The following is a 15529-nucleotide window of genomic DNA, read 5'->3' on the forward strand; positions in this document are numbered from 1 at the left end:
GCAGTTAGAGAAAACTGATACAAAAGCAAAAAGAGTGAGCGTATACAAAGGCCTGTATGTCAGCTAAAAACTGGCTCTGGTTTCTCTGTGAAAGAGCCACAGAGATGAAGGAGTCTGGCCCTACAGCCAGAATTAGACAAAAGTATTACAGCCCTCAGGAAACTCAACTGTTGAGTGCCAGACGCAGAGAACAGGAAGGACGAAGGTGCTCCAAGGCCCCTGCAATGGCAGGGAATTGATGTAGTGAGACACATCCAGATAATCCATGTGTTTGTAATCTACAAACACTGGTAGAGGGACTGGACAGATGGAGGGCATGAAATCTTCACTTGCTTTCTTGTTGTTGTCCCTTTTATATCTGGAATGAGCGTCAAGAGCGGCTGTAGAGTTGAGGGCTAAGGCTGACAACCATCCAGAGCATTATCTTGCTGACCAAAGCAACTTCATGTGCTTTTTCATGTCTCAAAAAAAGAAAAGAAGGTTGTGTGTAAGGAAACATAAACTACCTAAACTAGGTGAGCTGGGAACAGTCTTGTACCTCCTTTCCTGAATCCTGTAGAGAGTAGGCAGGAGAGGACTTCATATTTCTGGATGCCCTGCAAATTGGTTGGCTGGAGATCCCACTTTTGTGATATCCCTGGAATTTGCCAATGGTAGCTATGAAACAAAAGTCCTCGTGTTAAGTTCTTCCTGTGTCAGATGTGAAGAGCATGGGTGTTTGTTAAAATCCAAGATGATGATGGTCACAAAATAGGAATACAGTAGAACTTCACTAATTTGCACTGGTAACTGGAGAGACTCATTGTCAGTTGCTGAATTCTGAAATTTAGCAAGTAGCAAACAAAAAAGCAAATGCATCTACAATTTTTGGTTGAAGTTGGGATGTTCATTGTTAATGAGAATTTTTGTATGATCAAGCACCCTTAGCATTTTTGTGGGGGTGAAGTGTGGGCTTTTTCAATAAAAAATTATTCCTATTGCATTGCTTAGTGCATAACGTCTATTTATTTGCCAAGCATAGTCTAGTTTTAATCGTTTAGGATAATATTTCATAGCGTACTAGAATTATGCTCTGTAATGTTAGCCATGAGAGATCTTACTGCATTGTCTCTGCTATTGCACTTTTGCTAAGAAGCAGGGAGAGAGAGACATGTTGAGTGTGCAGATTAGCAAAGTGACAGTTAACACGGTTCAATTGTAAATGAAACCCAACTGGCAGTTTAGGGATTGGCTCTCTCAAAGGTCATGGAACCCAATGTGCTTTTCACCACTCTCCTCTGCTATTGCTGTTAGTGAGATCTGTCTGCTAATCACGCTAAGCATTAATATTTCAAAGACTGAAAATAATTCCTGTTGATGTCCTTGATTCAGGCTGCATCAGAAGAGACTCTTCCTCCAGAAGCAGTCCCAGCTGCAGGCTTATTTTAACCAGATGCAAATAGCCGAAAGCTCCTACCCAAGGTCAAGTCAACTGCCACTTCCAGGCCAGGAGGAGCAGCAGCAGCCACCACCACAGTTCAGCCTGGCACAGCCCTTGAGCCCTGTAATGGAGCCTTCCTCAGAACAAATGCAATATGACCCTTTCCTTAGCCAGTATCAGAAACTGCAGCTGGAGTCATTGCCGCCATCACAGATCCACAGCTCACCTCGGTTGCCATCACAGATTCATGTACAACAGCAGCCACCACCGCCGCCCTTGCAATATTCCTATCAGACTTGTGAATTGCCAGTCGTCACCTCTTCTGAGCCAGACTACCCGAACCAGTGCCAGTATTCCATGAACCCAGCCCAGCAAAGCAATGTAGCATCACCAGACAACCAGAGGAGCTCAGCATCTCATGAGTCTCAGTCCAACTATGAGGCGTTAACCCTTTCAGAGTTGCCAGGACTTTTTGATTGCGAAATGATGGAGACTGTTGACCCCCAACATAGTGGCTATGTCTTGGTGAATTAGCCACCCTGCAGTGTTAACTTAAGAACAGAAAACAGGTGAAGTGAAGGAAAAGCATGTGAATTTTCATTTTTGTTCCAACCCTAAAATTCATGGCTTATTTTCCGACCCTTGACCTACTGGGAGATGTAAAAGTCACCTGACTGGTATTAGCAGGGGATGGCTAAAAGCTACATCGCCATTGGTTCATCCTGTCAGTACTGTGCCACAAACCCAGTGGCAGGGGCTGGAGATGGATAGTGCAATTTGGTCAAACAAAGAAACCAGTTTGCAGAGAAGGAGATTACAGACGTAGTTTTAAGAGGAAGAAGAGGGGCCCTTCCAAAAACTGGATACTCTGCAAGCATCCATCCAGTATCAGATGAAACCTGTTGAAGATCTGCAACAGAAAGGAGAATGAATGAATGAGTGACGCATTGTACTTCTTGGCAATAAAAGCAATATATTTTTCATTGGAACTCAGACTTGGGTAACCTGAAGGCAAATCAAGGACTCTTGAAACTTTAGTGCATGGTGGATTTAAACGAAAGTTGCACTTTGGCATTGAAATGTTGGTTCTAAGCTACTGATGTTGAATTAGTCCACAGTAGGTCTCAGAGGACGCCAGGTGTTTCTCCAGCAGACTCCACGTCCTCCTGCTAGCAACAGCATTTCCCCAAACTTGACAAAAAACTTCTAATTGCCCATCATGGGAAGTTTCTGGAACTTTGACAAAATGATACACTGATGTAGTCAAAAGATAGCTAAGTCTGACATCAGGCACTGCAGTGTTTTTAGAGGCCTCTGAATGGGGTAAAGGATCAGTTAATAGAGATGTGAAAGTACCAAGAGGAGGTCTACAACTGCAGGAAATGACATTGTCAAAAAGGTCAGCCAGGGTAGCATTAGAAATCAACCCTTTTTGCGGACAGCCTCTTGTGGAGGCCTCTGCCGTGGAGCAGCTCTGGTCATGGGAGAGGATACATCTGTCCTCGGTCGCTTTTTAAAAATAACTATTTTGAATTTACAGTATGCGTTGCTGGTGGTTTATTAAGCTTTTTGTATATTTGGACAATTTAGGTTATAGAACTTAAGGACAAAACAAAATGAGCTTAAAAACCCCCATGTGAAGTGATAGTGCTGTGCCTTTTTGGGTTCTTTATCAGATTATATGCTTTTTTTCCTGAAGAAAGTAGACAATACCCCATTTATATCCATGCTAAAGCCAAAGTCACTTCAGAGCATGTGTTCCACCATGTGGAATACAATACAACTTCCTTAGTGTTTTGATTGCTCGTCTATATGTGAAATGTTAAAAGTATTACAGCAATATTTAAAGTCAAGAACTGTTGCTATATTAACCGTTTCAACAGATACTCACTTTGAGCAAGCACTTGAGTCTCCAAACCCTTGCAGTTCACAAAATGCCAGACAGCAGCTGCGCTTTGGATCCATAGAAGGGACATGGGTAATCACTGTAATTTGGGTTGTCTCCAGTGTTTGAAATACTGTGAGACAATATTAAAGGAGAACCTAGTACCCCACAGTTGGAGAGTTTAGCCCTTTGTGAGCAGATGAACACACTAAGCACAATGCAGGTTCTTTAAAGCACAAAGAACAGCAGAGAAGCAGATACTGCTTATGAAAAACACCTTTAGTTGTCTGGAAGGTTTCCCTTTTCATTAAGTTCAAAGTGAGGAAAGAGGCTAAATATGCTAATAGCTGCATCACTACACAATCGCCAACCTTGCGCCTGAGACTTTGCTCTCAAACCAGTCTTGTTGCAAGTTCCCAAACCCACCAAATCGGGTATGTCACTTTACACTGACCCACGGGCAAGTTCTCCAGTCACTGTATAAAGCACCAAAGCATTGAACTGAATTGGTGGTAGCAGAAGAGAATTCTTGATACATTGAGAAAAGCCCAGTCAACTTATAATCGGATTTTCTGACCAACTAATTTCATGTCATAAACAGAGTTATCAAAGATCAGACTGCAGCACCATTTTTTCCCCTTCAGAGAATAAGCAGCCAGCACACAGAGCAATAATACAGTATTTACATGGCAAAGGTAAAAAAAATCTAGTGACTGTTTATTAATCAGCTTTAAACAGGAAAAAGTTCAGCACTGCTGCCAGCAATTGCCTTATTTCCTAGTATGCTAAAATCTGACGGACCTGTGGTGTTTATACAGCACATTGTGTAATATTGGTCACTCATCCACTTATAGTGCAGTCAGATTTGTTCAATAAAGGCTTGGTATTGACTACGTAGTGATTCCAAAGCCATTGCTGGTGGGCAATTTGAAATCCCATGTAAGCTAAAGAAGGGGTAAACAGCGATACAAACTTTATTAAAAATCTTCAAAGAACAGCCCCTAGGTCTTAAGTGACCTGTAGAGAACAAGCAACTGGCAACGACACTGCAGGGGAACAAAGGGCCAGCCCAGTGGAGTCTAAGCATCTCACCAGAGCAGGTGACCACATGCAGCAAGAGGCCCCCTGAAATATTAAGCAAACATGAGGCCAAGCTGAATACCCAGAGAGCTGCGTGAGGTAGAAGAAAACTATGGATATGGAAATGTCTCCATAGTATGAACAACAAATTCAGAGGCCCAGTTCTGCACAAGGAGTTGGGTTACAAAAGATGGCCTGCCCCTTTTCTTAACTATTTCCACAACAAACCCTACAACCCCATACATAGTAGGACGACATGGATCAGGATTCAGGGGCACAAGAGATCAAACCACAACAATAATTCCGCGTACGCGCGCGCTCTCTCTCTCGACTCATTTTAGTAATTTCTTTACCAGAGGGTCCCAACTAGTTTAAGCTGCTGAGTTTTGGAATGCAGGTATCTAGGGAGCTACAGAGTTTTGAATGTTATGAACATGAAGTAGCTTAGATGATCTCCCTCAACTAACAGCCTGTTTAACATTTCATGTCATTTTCTTCAGAATAAAAAATTGCTAATGCCACACTAGACTATTTCCTGGGCACCACTCATTGTATTCATGCTACTTTGAAGTGGTTGCTTTTGTTCAAGTCTGTTGTGTCTAACGTTAGAGGATTGTGTATACTACTGTATAGTTCAGTATTACCTTTAGTATCTTGTATTACAGGCTCCTCTGAAGAGACTTTGGTGAGATGTATATGGGGTAAACATTTCATATGGAGAAAAGTGCAATATGTGTGTGTGGTACGTTCTTTAATGTATTTTTTTAAAGAGTTAGAGGGTTTAGTCTTTGCTTTGGGATAAATGCACTAGTTTTGTGAGCTCCAGTTGGGCAAGTTCATCTGTAGTAATTACATGCAACTGGTATACTGGACTCTGTAAAGCAATTACAGTGTATTAATACAAAATAAAGAGTATGTACATTTCATTTTTAAATCTTTAGTGAACTAAAATGGAATTGAAAATTGTTCTACACCGTAAGCTTAGCAAGCTCCATGGTAGCATTACCTTTAAGTTATTCTAATGGCAGGCTGCAGCTGAGACACCAAGATACAAATAATGAAAAATAAGCATGTTCCTATTACCAGTGTTGGGTTCTCTGGCCTGTCTATTTCATATAATTGAACAGTTGTTTTGTACCACCTTGAAAAAATCTCAGAAGACAAATGTGAAGGAAGAAAATGTATTAACAGCCTCACACCATAGGTCCATTTCTCTATTACATGCAACCCATTTAGCACAGCCCTGCTCTCAATATCACCCATTCACAGCAGAGGCAATGTTTGCATAATGCCTCTAGATCACCGACCAACTACACAGATACCTATGCTTTTATAAGAAACTGGTTTTGAAGAATCACTTTCCTTATTCACAGTTAAGTCCTAAGCAATTCAGGGAACACTGACCAACAAATCCATATGACTTGAAAGCAGCAGTTTTAGTGTAGGTTACATAATGCTAGTTCTTATACTTCCCTGCTTAAAAAAACCTCTTTCTTACACAGTGTTGAGCACAAGAAGAGATTGGGTGTGGCCATAGATGTTTGCTATTAACATTGATAGAATCCAACTGTCTCAGGTCACCTGCTGAACCATTCCCCTCTCACACCCATTGTAAAAGAGGAGTCATTTGGTTTTGACCAGGAAAAGGATTCAACATTAAAGTGGCTTGAGAAGGAAAAACAATTTCACACCAAAATAATAAGTTATTTCTGTGTTGCAGAACCCTAGAACAATACTTGTTTTGCAAAATCGTGAACTTTTCAGGATTTCATACTTGTTTTCCCCCCTTTCTCTACTGAACGCAATTAAATGAGTAGTGTCCAGGGGCATATTTTCATTTCTTCACTCTTTAAAATCTCCTCAACTTTAGAAGAATCTACAGATTGGAAGTGGCAAAAGGAAAAATGAAAGCCTTTAGCTTTGCCCGTCTTCCAAAGTTAAGAACATTGGTTTATTTCCCCCTCTGCTTTGACTTTTCTCATTCAACTCCATTCATTCTTTTGCATTTGGTCACAAGAGGAGGGGAGAGTGGAAGAACTAAAGCTCCAAAGTTATAACAACTTTAATCAAATGACTTTCTTGTGGAAAAACTTAAACTCCTCTCACCCCCACATCTTTTACAGGAAAGCTTTCTGGTTGGAAAATTTGGCCTAGCTCTACTCAACATTTATTATAGGTAGTATTTAGGATGATTAAGAATGGGCTCTGGGAGGCTGTACCTACTACCTATATAGATTTAGAAACATAGTTAAATCCATGCATTCTTCTAGCAAGGATGAGATTAAATTGGTATAAAAGATGGTTATACAGCTATGGAAATGAGCTGCATTTTAGGAGTAAATTATACAAATAACACCCTTATCAGGATAACAGAGGCTGCGGATTTAACTGTTCTAAACAAATATAGTTAAATCAGTACAAAAGCATGCATAGACTTGTCAAATCCAGACTAGCTCAGCTGTAACCCACAGTTGCTAGCAGTTATTTGGGGAATTACAGTGAGTCTGCATTTCTCAATCCCATTTGGAAGAGTTAGGGTGCAAAGGACAATTTCCCCCCCTTGTAGGAGGGAGTTTCAGGTGCCCTGACTGTACCTGTTCTGGGGGTTGAGTAGAGAACTGCACCCTGTAGGGGTATTCATCCCACACCTTTCACCAGCACCATAGTCACTTACAGTCATTAAGAGGAAATACAACCAAAATCCACAAGTTAAGGGCTAATGGCAAAAGGAGCCAGTCAGATACAATTTCTGGGCTCTGTCTGCAGAACCAGAGGCAGCATCCAGCAGTTCCATCTAAAGTTGTGTATTAAATTTAAATCCATGCTCTCATTGTTCTTCCTTCTCACAAAATAAGTTTAATTTACCTGAAGTTGGATACTGGGGCTGGGACAGCCATTCTTTTTCTTTCTAAAAGCAAAGGAAAGACACTGAGAAATAAATATGGAGTTTTGTTTGGATCCTTCCAGGTATTTTCCCTGAACCTTTTGCTCTAATCTTGTGTGTGACAGGAGAACTTAGTATACTAAATCTAGGGAGTTTTTCTTAAAACCTGACCTTACCCTTGGGTTAACCTCAAGAGAAGCTTTTCCCCAGCGTGGCTACAATCAACTCCTTAGGCCTGAGGGAGGTCATATGTTGCTGCTTTTATAGGATGCACCTGGCAGGCCCATGTGTCCGCCCTGATAGGGGCAGGGCCTATAAAAATGACTCATAGCAACCCACTTCCATTATAAGAGGAAATTTGGATACTCAAACAGGGAAAGCTCTATAGAAAGTAAAAGACTCAGAGGAATGGCTATAAATAGAAAAAGAGTCTAAAGTAGGGGAAAATATACAGACACCACAGGTTGCAGATATCTATGGACCATGTTTGCCAATCAGCTGTAGATACAAGTTTTGTATCTGTGCTGGGCTCTAACCCTGGGTTCTCAACTAGGGAGCTGTGACTAACCTGCCTTCCTATAGTCCTAAATGGAACAAAAGTCTATCCCGGATTCCAGCTGGCTGGGAGGAGGGTCATAGCCGAGAAAAGGTTGAGACCTACTGGGCTAAGATATATTTTATCTGCCTCTAATTCTCCAACAACCACAGAGATTCTCTTATCATACTTTGTAAGAGCCTCTTTAATAGCCCCAACAGGGTTAAATCTATCTAAGGTTTGTAAAAGTCCTAGGTACATTGAGGAAGAATTACTAGGAGAGCACAAACTAAACTGGAAAAGCCCCTCCACCCTGCCACGCTCAGAACGGACTGCTCCTCTAAGGGCTGAATCGCTGCACCTGTGTTGGGGCATGGGCTGGTGCACAGGTGTAACAGGGCCCTGATTCTCTTGCTTGTGGTGTGATCACGAAGAACTGTGAGTGAGTTCCACAGCAAGCATGGGTGCACCCTGGAATGTGAAGTTAGCAGTTTGGGTTTATAATCACTACATCTAGCTGCCAGATAACCTTGTTGCATTCCTACTGATAGAAATTACAAGGCAGCGTTTAGAACAGTGACAGGAGCGATGCCTGGTTTTTGGTAAATATTTACCCCACACAATGTAGCCCTTGATACACTGGCAGTACAGACCTGACAGCTGCATCCCCAAAACCAGTTCATGCTTCAGTGTCTTTCACACCCAACACCTCACCCAATGCGAAAGCACCAAAATCTGGTTAAATGCAGGATGGGAGGTGCCGTTTGGCTAACACTTCCACTCAGGCAACAATAGCAAAGAGCTCAGAGCAAATCGGGCTACAGGAAAATGAACAGTTTTATGGACAGCCTAGTTCCTTCGACAAGACATACTTTACCACAGACATTCTCACATTTACTTTTCACAGTACCTAGTTTGTAAATATTCATCCTAAAAAAACGTGGGTGATGCTTTCACCACCTGGCTCACTGGTGTGTGGCGGGGGTGGCTACATTCTGAAGCCCCATTCCCCTGGCCCTCTTACATTCACAGCTATACACAGTATGCCCTGCATGAGGTGGTGTATGAAGGCTTAATGAAGCTGGGATGAAGGCAGCAAGAGTGACTAAGTCATGTGAGACTACCTCAAAACCATCAAGACCTTTCTGCCACCCCAGGCCATCATATGTGCCAATATACCATACAGGAAGAGCTCCTCTCTCCACCTCTAGAGCAGGTGCCTTGGGCCTCTGATTTGCATCATGATAACTAAGTCACAACAACACTTCAACAAATAGCCTACTGTAGCTTTTCCAGACAACTTTTACATCAGTCTCAGATCCTTCCAGGGCTAGACGCAAGGGCTGTGAGCCCCATTAGATAGCAGGCCAAGCTCTCCCCTTTCAGTGGTATAAAGTGCTGGCTTTAGGTCAGGGCGTAGACTTTAAACCTGTCACTGCTGTAGAGCAAAGTAGTTCCCATCCTGGGCCTCAGGCCTGTGGCACTTGCTTTTTCATTAAGCCCCTAGCCCGTGGCTAACTGAGCAGCATGCTGCTGGTGCAGGTGCACAAACCATGCAGTTTAACACATGACTATCACCACCCTGTGTGCATGGGCTGCAGAGGGGAGCGTGTCACTTTTGCTGATAGGGTGAGACCAAGTAGTTGGTCAAACTAGATTAAAAAAACCCAAAGTCAAACTGACTCTCAGCCTCCATTCAGTCCCTGCTCTTCACCTCCTCAAAACCACCAATTGTCCCTGTGACTAGACAGTTCCCAAGGCATTTGAATCCTGAAGCTATTCAAGATAAAGGCTCTGGGGGAAGTGTTTTTCCAAGCTTATCAGGAATACCGCAAAGTGGGGGGAGGGAAGGGAACAGACAAGTGGTCGTGGTTCGGGTGTGAGTAGAAAGAAAGTCATGGGGAAGACAGAACTGAATGACTCACCAGTGGGAAAGTCACAAGGCAAAGAGCCCTCAGAGATTAACTAGTGACTTAAACAGCCCCAAAGGGCAAACTCCTTGCATTTTTGCAAAGGGGGAAATAAAAACCCACTCAGTTACAGCTTTGCAAAAACTTTCTGGCAAAGCCTGTCCCTCTGTGCGCCCAGGGGAAGCTGAGTGCTTCGCAGATCAGAGTCACATGGCATAGCACAGGCTTGGGCTGCAGAGGAAAGCTAAAACTGTGATGCTCCAGCAGCTGCTATTCAATAGTAACTTCAGTCCTTGCTGAGCACGTTAGCCCAAACCGAGGCAGTGTGCCGCCCTTCCATCATGTTTCAGTCAAAGAACACCAACACCTTCAAGCCAAAACCCCAGATGAACAAGGTGGCACAAGAGTGTTCCAAAAACTTTAATCCGTATCCTCTTTGCCCCTCAGCTGTTATAGTGGTGCTGCTGGATGAAATTAGAACTGCATGGTTCTGCGGAGTGCCTCCATGTACTTTATGTAGGGCCATTTGTAAAAGAAAGAGCAGACAAGCTGGTGAACCCCCAAATCTCAGGGCACAGGGAGAGGGGAAGACAGTTCACCTGTACCTGTTCTGGCTACAGTCAGGGCTCAAGCTGGTGGGGAGACAGAGTAGTGATACTTGCCCAAGCTCTGCTTTTAGACATACCACTCAGTAGACTATGCAGAGGGGCAGAATATGATCATGCATGCCCTGCCAGGTTCATCAGGCTTCGCTCCCACTCAAAGGTGTTCAGATACGTCCTTGGGCAGGGCAGGATTAAGGCATAGGCTCGTGCCCGGGGCTCCTCCCTGTCATGAAATGACAGAATCCAAACTCTCCTTAAATATACCTGTGTTTCTAGCCCTCATGGTTGTGCAGAAAAACGTGAACCAAGTGTAACCAAAGCAGTGATGGTTGCAGATGGCATCCAGCAAAGGGAGAAGTAGCAAAAACTGGTGCCTGGCAGACAGCAGTTTTGGCACCCACCCCCAAGAGCATGCTGCAGCTGGCTGAAGGGGGGATGTCCATTGGACGCTGTGGGATTGGCTCTGCTCCTCCCCTCGGGCCTTCTGTTCCCAAAGGTCAGAGCGCGAAGAGAGAAACCTGGCAGTACTGCCCATGCACCACACACTCACTGCACCAACACGAGGGGGCCACTCACAGGCCATTGTGCAGATCTGCACAACGTGGGCCTCGCTCTGCCGTGCTCCCAGGCTTTGGCAAGCAGCAAAAGTTGACAATGGCGACACCTTCAGCGTTAACGCTACCAAGATGAGCAGGGCAGCCCTCCCTCCTGAGAGCTATTGCTTCAGTCTGCCTGGAAACGCTCGGTTCACATCTTCAAAGGCTTTTTTCTAAGCAAAACAGCTAGAGTTGGACACCCCCCTCCCTGCCCTCAAAGAACATGGAAGGCTGTCCAGCAGGCCCAATTGGAGCCTTGTCTGCAATTGCCCCATATAGGGTACAGACAGTTTCCTTAGTTCTGGGAGGAGTTTGCTCTGTGGAAAACTATTCAGGAAAGCCAGCAATTCCTGTAGCAGATCTTATCTTTATTTTGAAATGTGGGTGTCTCCCAATTCTTGCGTTTTCTGTGCGTCTTGAGCAAGACGAGTCAATACACTACCCCTAACGTGAAGAATGTGTCTCCTGCATTGCTGTCACTCAGTGTTACAAAGATTTCTTATTTACCCCATTAAATTGTTTTGGTAGAAAGATATTTAAATATAGTGGTTAATTTTGTGTAAAGAAAGTGTCGTAATATGGTTTTATGTTAACAGTCCCTGTTGAATTGATTTAATGGCAAATAAAGATGACAGTGTTTTGATAAGAATCCATGTGGTGTTGCTTTGTGGAGAAGGAGCAAAATGAGGCACATTGTGATAAGAATCCATGTGGTGTTGGTTTGTGGAGAAGGAGCAAAATGAGGCACATTGTGAAAGACTAATGGGAGGTTTGTTCCCAAAATAATCAAAAATGGACATTTACTTCTCTGAGAATTATATGCTGAGCTCTGAAAAGGTTAGTCCCATTTAGGTAGCTAGTAAGTGTTTCACTGCTTGTATCCTAGAGGCTGCCACGGAGAAGGAAAGCTAAGAATGGGCTACCATTGACATCAATAGGGTAAATAATACCGTACATTAAAACCACCTGAGCCTGTATTACCCTTTCAACGGCGCCCAGCTGAACACATCTTGCAGCAAAGACTTCTGGGAAGCCCAGGTGCCTGCTTATATGGAAAATATGCTTTGGAAATGGCAAAACTCCAATAAAATGGTGTGGCTTTCTCTGCAACTGAGGGTGGGGAGAACGGTGGCCTAGGGCAGCATGGGAAAAACAGCAGCCATACCCCACCCACCATGCACCCCAGGGTGCTGCTGCCCATAGAGCAAAACGACCGAGCAGTATCCGAACCCTGCAGCAGAGAGAGATGATTCATCCTTGGCAGGGCTAATTGAGCAGCTGCTTTCTTGGTTCTAGGACAGCCTGTTCTTGTCCCGGTGACTGGCTGTGTCTGCCTGACCAATCTTATTTTCCCACTGCTGTGTTAGGTGGAACGATGGGCTGTACGCCATGAAGTAAGTGGTGCTGAACAGACAGGGTTGTGAGGCTGGCACAGCACAAATCCTTTCCTGGATTCCTTAGGGCATGGTACTGATAGACCCAGTATTTGTCTGTAATAGGGATCCCAGGGGCTATAGGGTACTGTAGGGGTATGGTCCAAAGGACTGAGCAGGGGCCTAGGAGCCAGGCACTCTCGAACTCAAATCCCATTGCCCATAGCAACTCTTCCAGAGGACTGAACTGACATGGCCACAGCTGCAGTACGAGAGGCATGATAATGCCACCCTATTGGCACTGGGGTGCTTAAATTAACCAGTTAAAGATCTATGCAGTGCTTAGAAGGAGTTCACTGCTGCTTCGTGCGGCACTTTGACCCCCCTTTAGTGGCACCTAGCCCAACTAGAGATGAAGGAGTCTGCTACAGCCTGGGCTAAGAGCCATGGCTTTCAGCTCATGCAGCAAGAACCTCATAAACTAAGCTTCAGAGTCCCAGGTTCAATCCTGCCTACTGACAACCTGTTAGCACTACATTGGCTTATTAGGGACAGACGCACAATGCTAGTCAAATACAAGCAGGCACTTTCCTGCAAATAACTTTGTTCATGCATCCCACCAAAGCTTATGCTCCAATACGTCTGTCAGTCTATAAGGTGCCACAGGACTCTTTAAACTGGAGAATTTTGCCACCTTAGCTATTTCAAGAACAAAGTTGCAGAGTCTGGGGAGGAAACATGTCATGCATCCCTCTGCCACGGCTCAGGGCTTATTATTACTGTATGTATTACCTGGGAGACAGTCCCTGCCCTGCAGATCTTCAAGTTTAGATGGACAAAACAGAGTGGGAGGGTAAACAGAGGGAGAGAGAGGGGACATGACTTGCTTAAGAGGTGGGAATAGAATTGAGGGGCTCCCAGTGCCCTATCCACTAGACCATGCTGCTGTTCAAGCCTACAGCTCAATTGTATTAGTGGGCTGGTCCCTGCATGCCCCCAGGACCTTCCCTGACTCTTTGGAATAAGGCTGGAGTATTCATGCAGATCCATCCTCACTGCCTGGACCAAAGTCTCAAACACCCACAGCATTTGGCTTCATGGTCGTTGCACATTGATGTGATACACTGGCCATTAAGCTAGGGCCTTGCCCTCTTCACTCCAAAGGGACCAATCAGGGAATGTGACTTTAGCCCTGCTCCTTGGGAATATTTCCTTGAGGCAGGAACAGGACGACATTATTAATGCAGCAAATTAAGGGCCCGGCTCCATCTGCGCCATGCACGTCACTGCAGCTGTGTTAGAGGTCATTAGAGAGATGTATGAATTATTCTCGCTAATCAAAGCCCTGCCCCAATGTGATCTAGGCTAGGGTACAGGGCAGCGGCAGCCTCTCTGCCTGCTCAAGGTGCCTTGTCATGATTGCACCGCAGCCTCTGGCTCCTGACTTGATGAGCGTTTCCCTGGAGCTGCCTGTTACCATGTCAACACATCTGGCTAAGCAGTCGCCACTTGCAGAAAGTTTAAGGTAATTTAGCACAGAAAGGAGGGAAGAACGTTAAGGTTTTAACCCTTTCCCCCTCCCTGAACAGCTTCCATCTGGAGGAGGAGACAGGAGCTGCCCCCCGGGCCAGGTGGGATAGCTGCTGGGGCTTCCCGAGGCTTGGGGCAGTCGTGCTAGGGCCCAGAGATCACTTCCGTACACGAGAGGCTCAACAAGCAGCACAGCTGCCTGTCTCACCAACCCACCAGTGGGCATCCAGGACGTGCGCCCCCAACCCCAGAGGCTGCAGAAGCTGCCAAGCCAGAGAGCCATACAAACGACACTGCACGCTCCTGGCCCTCGGGTAATGCTGAGAAGATTAGGGTGTCACTGGCCTTTAAGCATCAGAGGAAACAATCCAGGGCACCTATTTCTTTTGAGGTTTATAAAAACACGCCTGCAGCAAACCCTTCTGGGACAAACTGAACGTGCAACAGTAAATTGTACCCTGGTGACTGTCAGCCCTGACTCTCCCCCACACTCCTTTCAGCCTCAATGCACCCACACAATCATCCCTCTCACATAAAGCCAGGCTCCACTCTGTGCTTTTCCACCAGGACCCCGGATACACCCCAGTCCCACAGCCAAAGGACGGTGATCTGGAATCTTGGGGCACAGAGCAGACAGACCCTCCGTTTGTTTATAAGGTCTCCTCGGACAGACGTAAGGCCAATAACCGCAGGGGACTTAATCTATCTCCTGCAAAGATTTGACCCATCTTAGGGTTCAAACCCCCAGTCCCAGGGACTTTGGGTGGGAATCAGACAAACTGTCCTTCTAACCAGGGGGATGGGGCTAAAAGAAGAGGGGGCCACCTATCCCTAGAGCTGCACAAGGGAAGGGGACTGTTCAGAGGGAAGTCTTAAGGCCAGCAGGCAGAGAACAGCCTCCTGCATTGCCCCCGCTGTGCTCTGGTAACACCCACCGGGCTCCTCCTGCTTTTTTGTGCCCTTCCATCAAAGAGTGGGCAGAACCTCACCCAGCCCCAGCAGGGTCTGATAAACTGGGCTGTTTGTATTGCTCTCACTTTCCCCAGCTCTGGCCCCAGTACTGAGGGGGACCACACAGCTGCTGGCTCCTTGCAAGTAAAAGGCTGACAGCAGCCATTGTCAAGGGAACAGTGTTTTGATAAAAATCACAGACAGTTACTCTGCAATTCAACAAGCAGGCTCCCTGTTACCCCACCTGACTGCCCTGCCCAGGACTCCCCACCACAGACACTCTAGAGAGCATGGGCGGGAGCCCCCACTTCCAGGACCCGCAGGCTCAGCAGGGGGTCTCCATGTGTGGCTGCAGAGACACAGTCAATGCCTTGCAAGCCTCTGGGGAAAGGGTACTGCCTGCTTAGAAACATTCCTTTAGAACCCGGGAGTCCTGGGTCCCAGTCCCCTACTCTCACCACTAGCCCACGCTTCCCTCTATTAGCTCACAAAAGAGTTAGAACTCAGGATTCCTGACGTTCAGCCTACCTCTGCTATCACCAGCTCTGGGAGAGGAGTGGGAGTCAGGACTCCTGGGTTCTATTCCAAGCTCTGCCCAACGACTCACTGTACGAACATGGCTCAGACACTTCCCCTCTCTGGGCCTCAGTTTGCTGTAAAATAGGGATAATTATGCTGACCTTCTCCTGGAGGGAGGGACAAGGTCTGTTTAATTCATTCCTGTGCAGCAAGAGGATGGCTAGAGAGCTACCCAGCTTCA

The 15529-nt window shown here is 45.5% G+C and overlaps 1 protein-coding gene across 3 annotated transcripts in view; it reads left to right on the plus strand.

Annotated features, from left to right (window-relative positions):
- Positions 1–5311, plus strand: part of SIK2 (salt inducible kinase 2) — a 118287-nt gene extending 112976 nt beyond the window's left edge. For all 3 annotated transcript variants that reach the window (XM_077839668.1, XM_077839669.1, XM_077839670.1), the window contains one exon: positions 1372–5311. In XM_077839668.1, the coding sequence (XP_077695794.1) occupies positions 1372–1954 (583 nt within the window). In that variant the 3' untranslated portion in view covers positions 1955–5311. The remainder of the gene's footprint in view (positions 1–1371) is intronic.
- The last annotated feature ends 10218 nt before the right edge of the window (positions 5312–15529 follow it).

This window comes from Eretmochelys imbricata, chromosome 22, assembly GCF_965152235.1.
Source record: "Eretmochelys imbricata isolate rEreImb1 chromosome 22, rEreImb1.hap1, whole genome shotgun sequence".
Lineage (NCBI taxonomy): Eukaryota > Metazoa > Chordata > Testudines > Cheloniidae > Eretmochelys > Eretmochelys imbricata.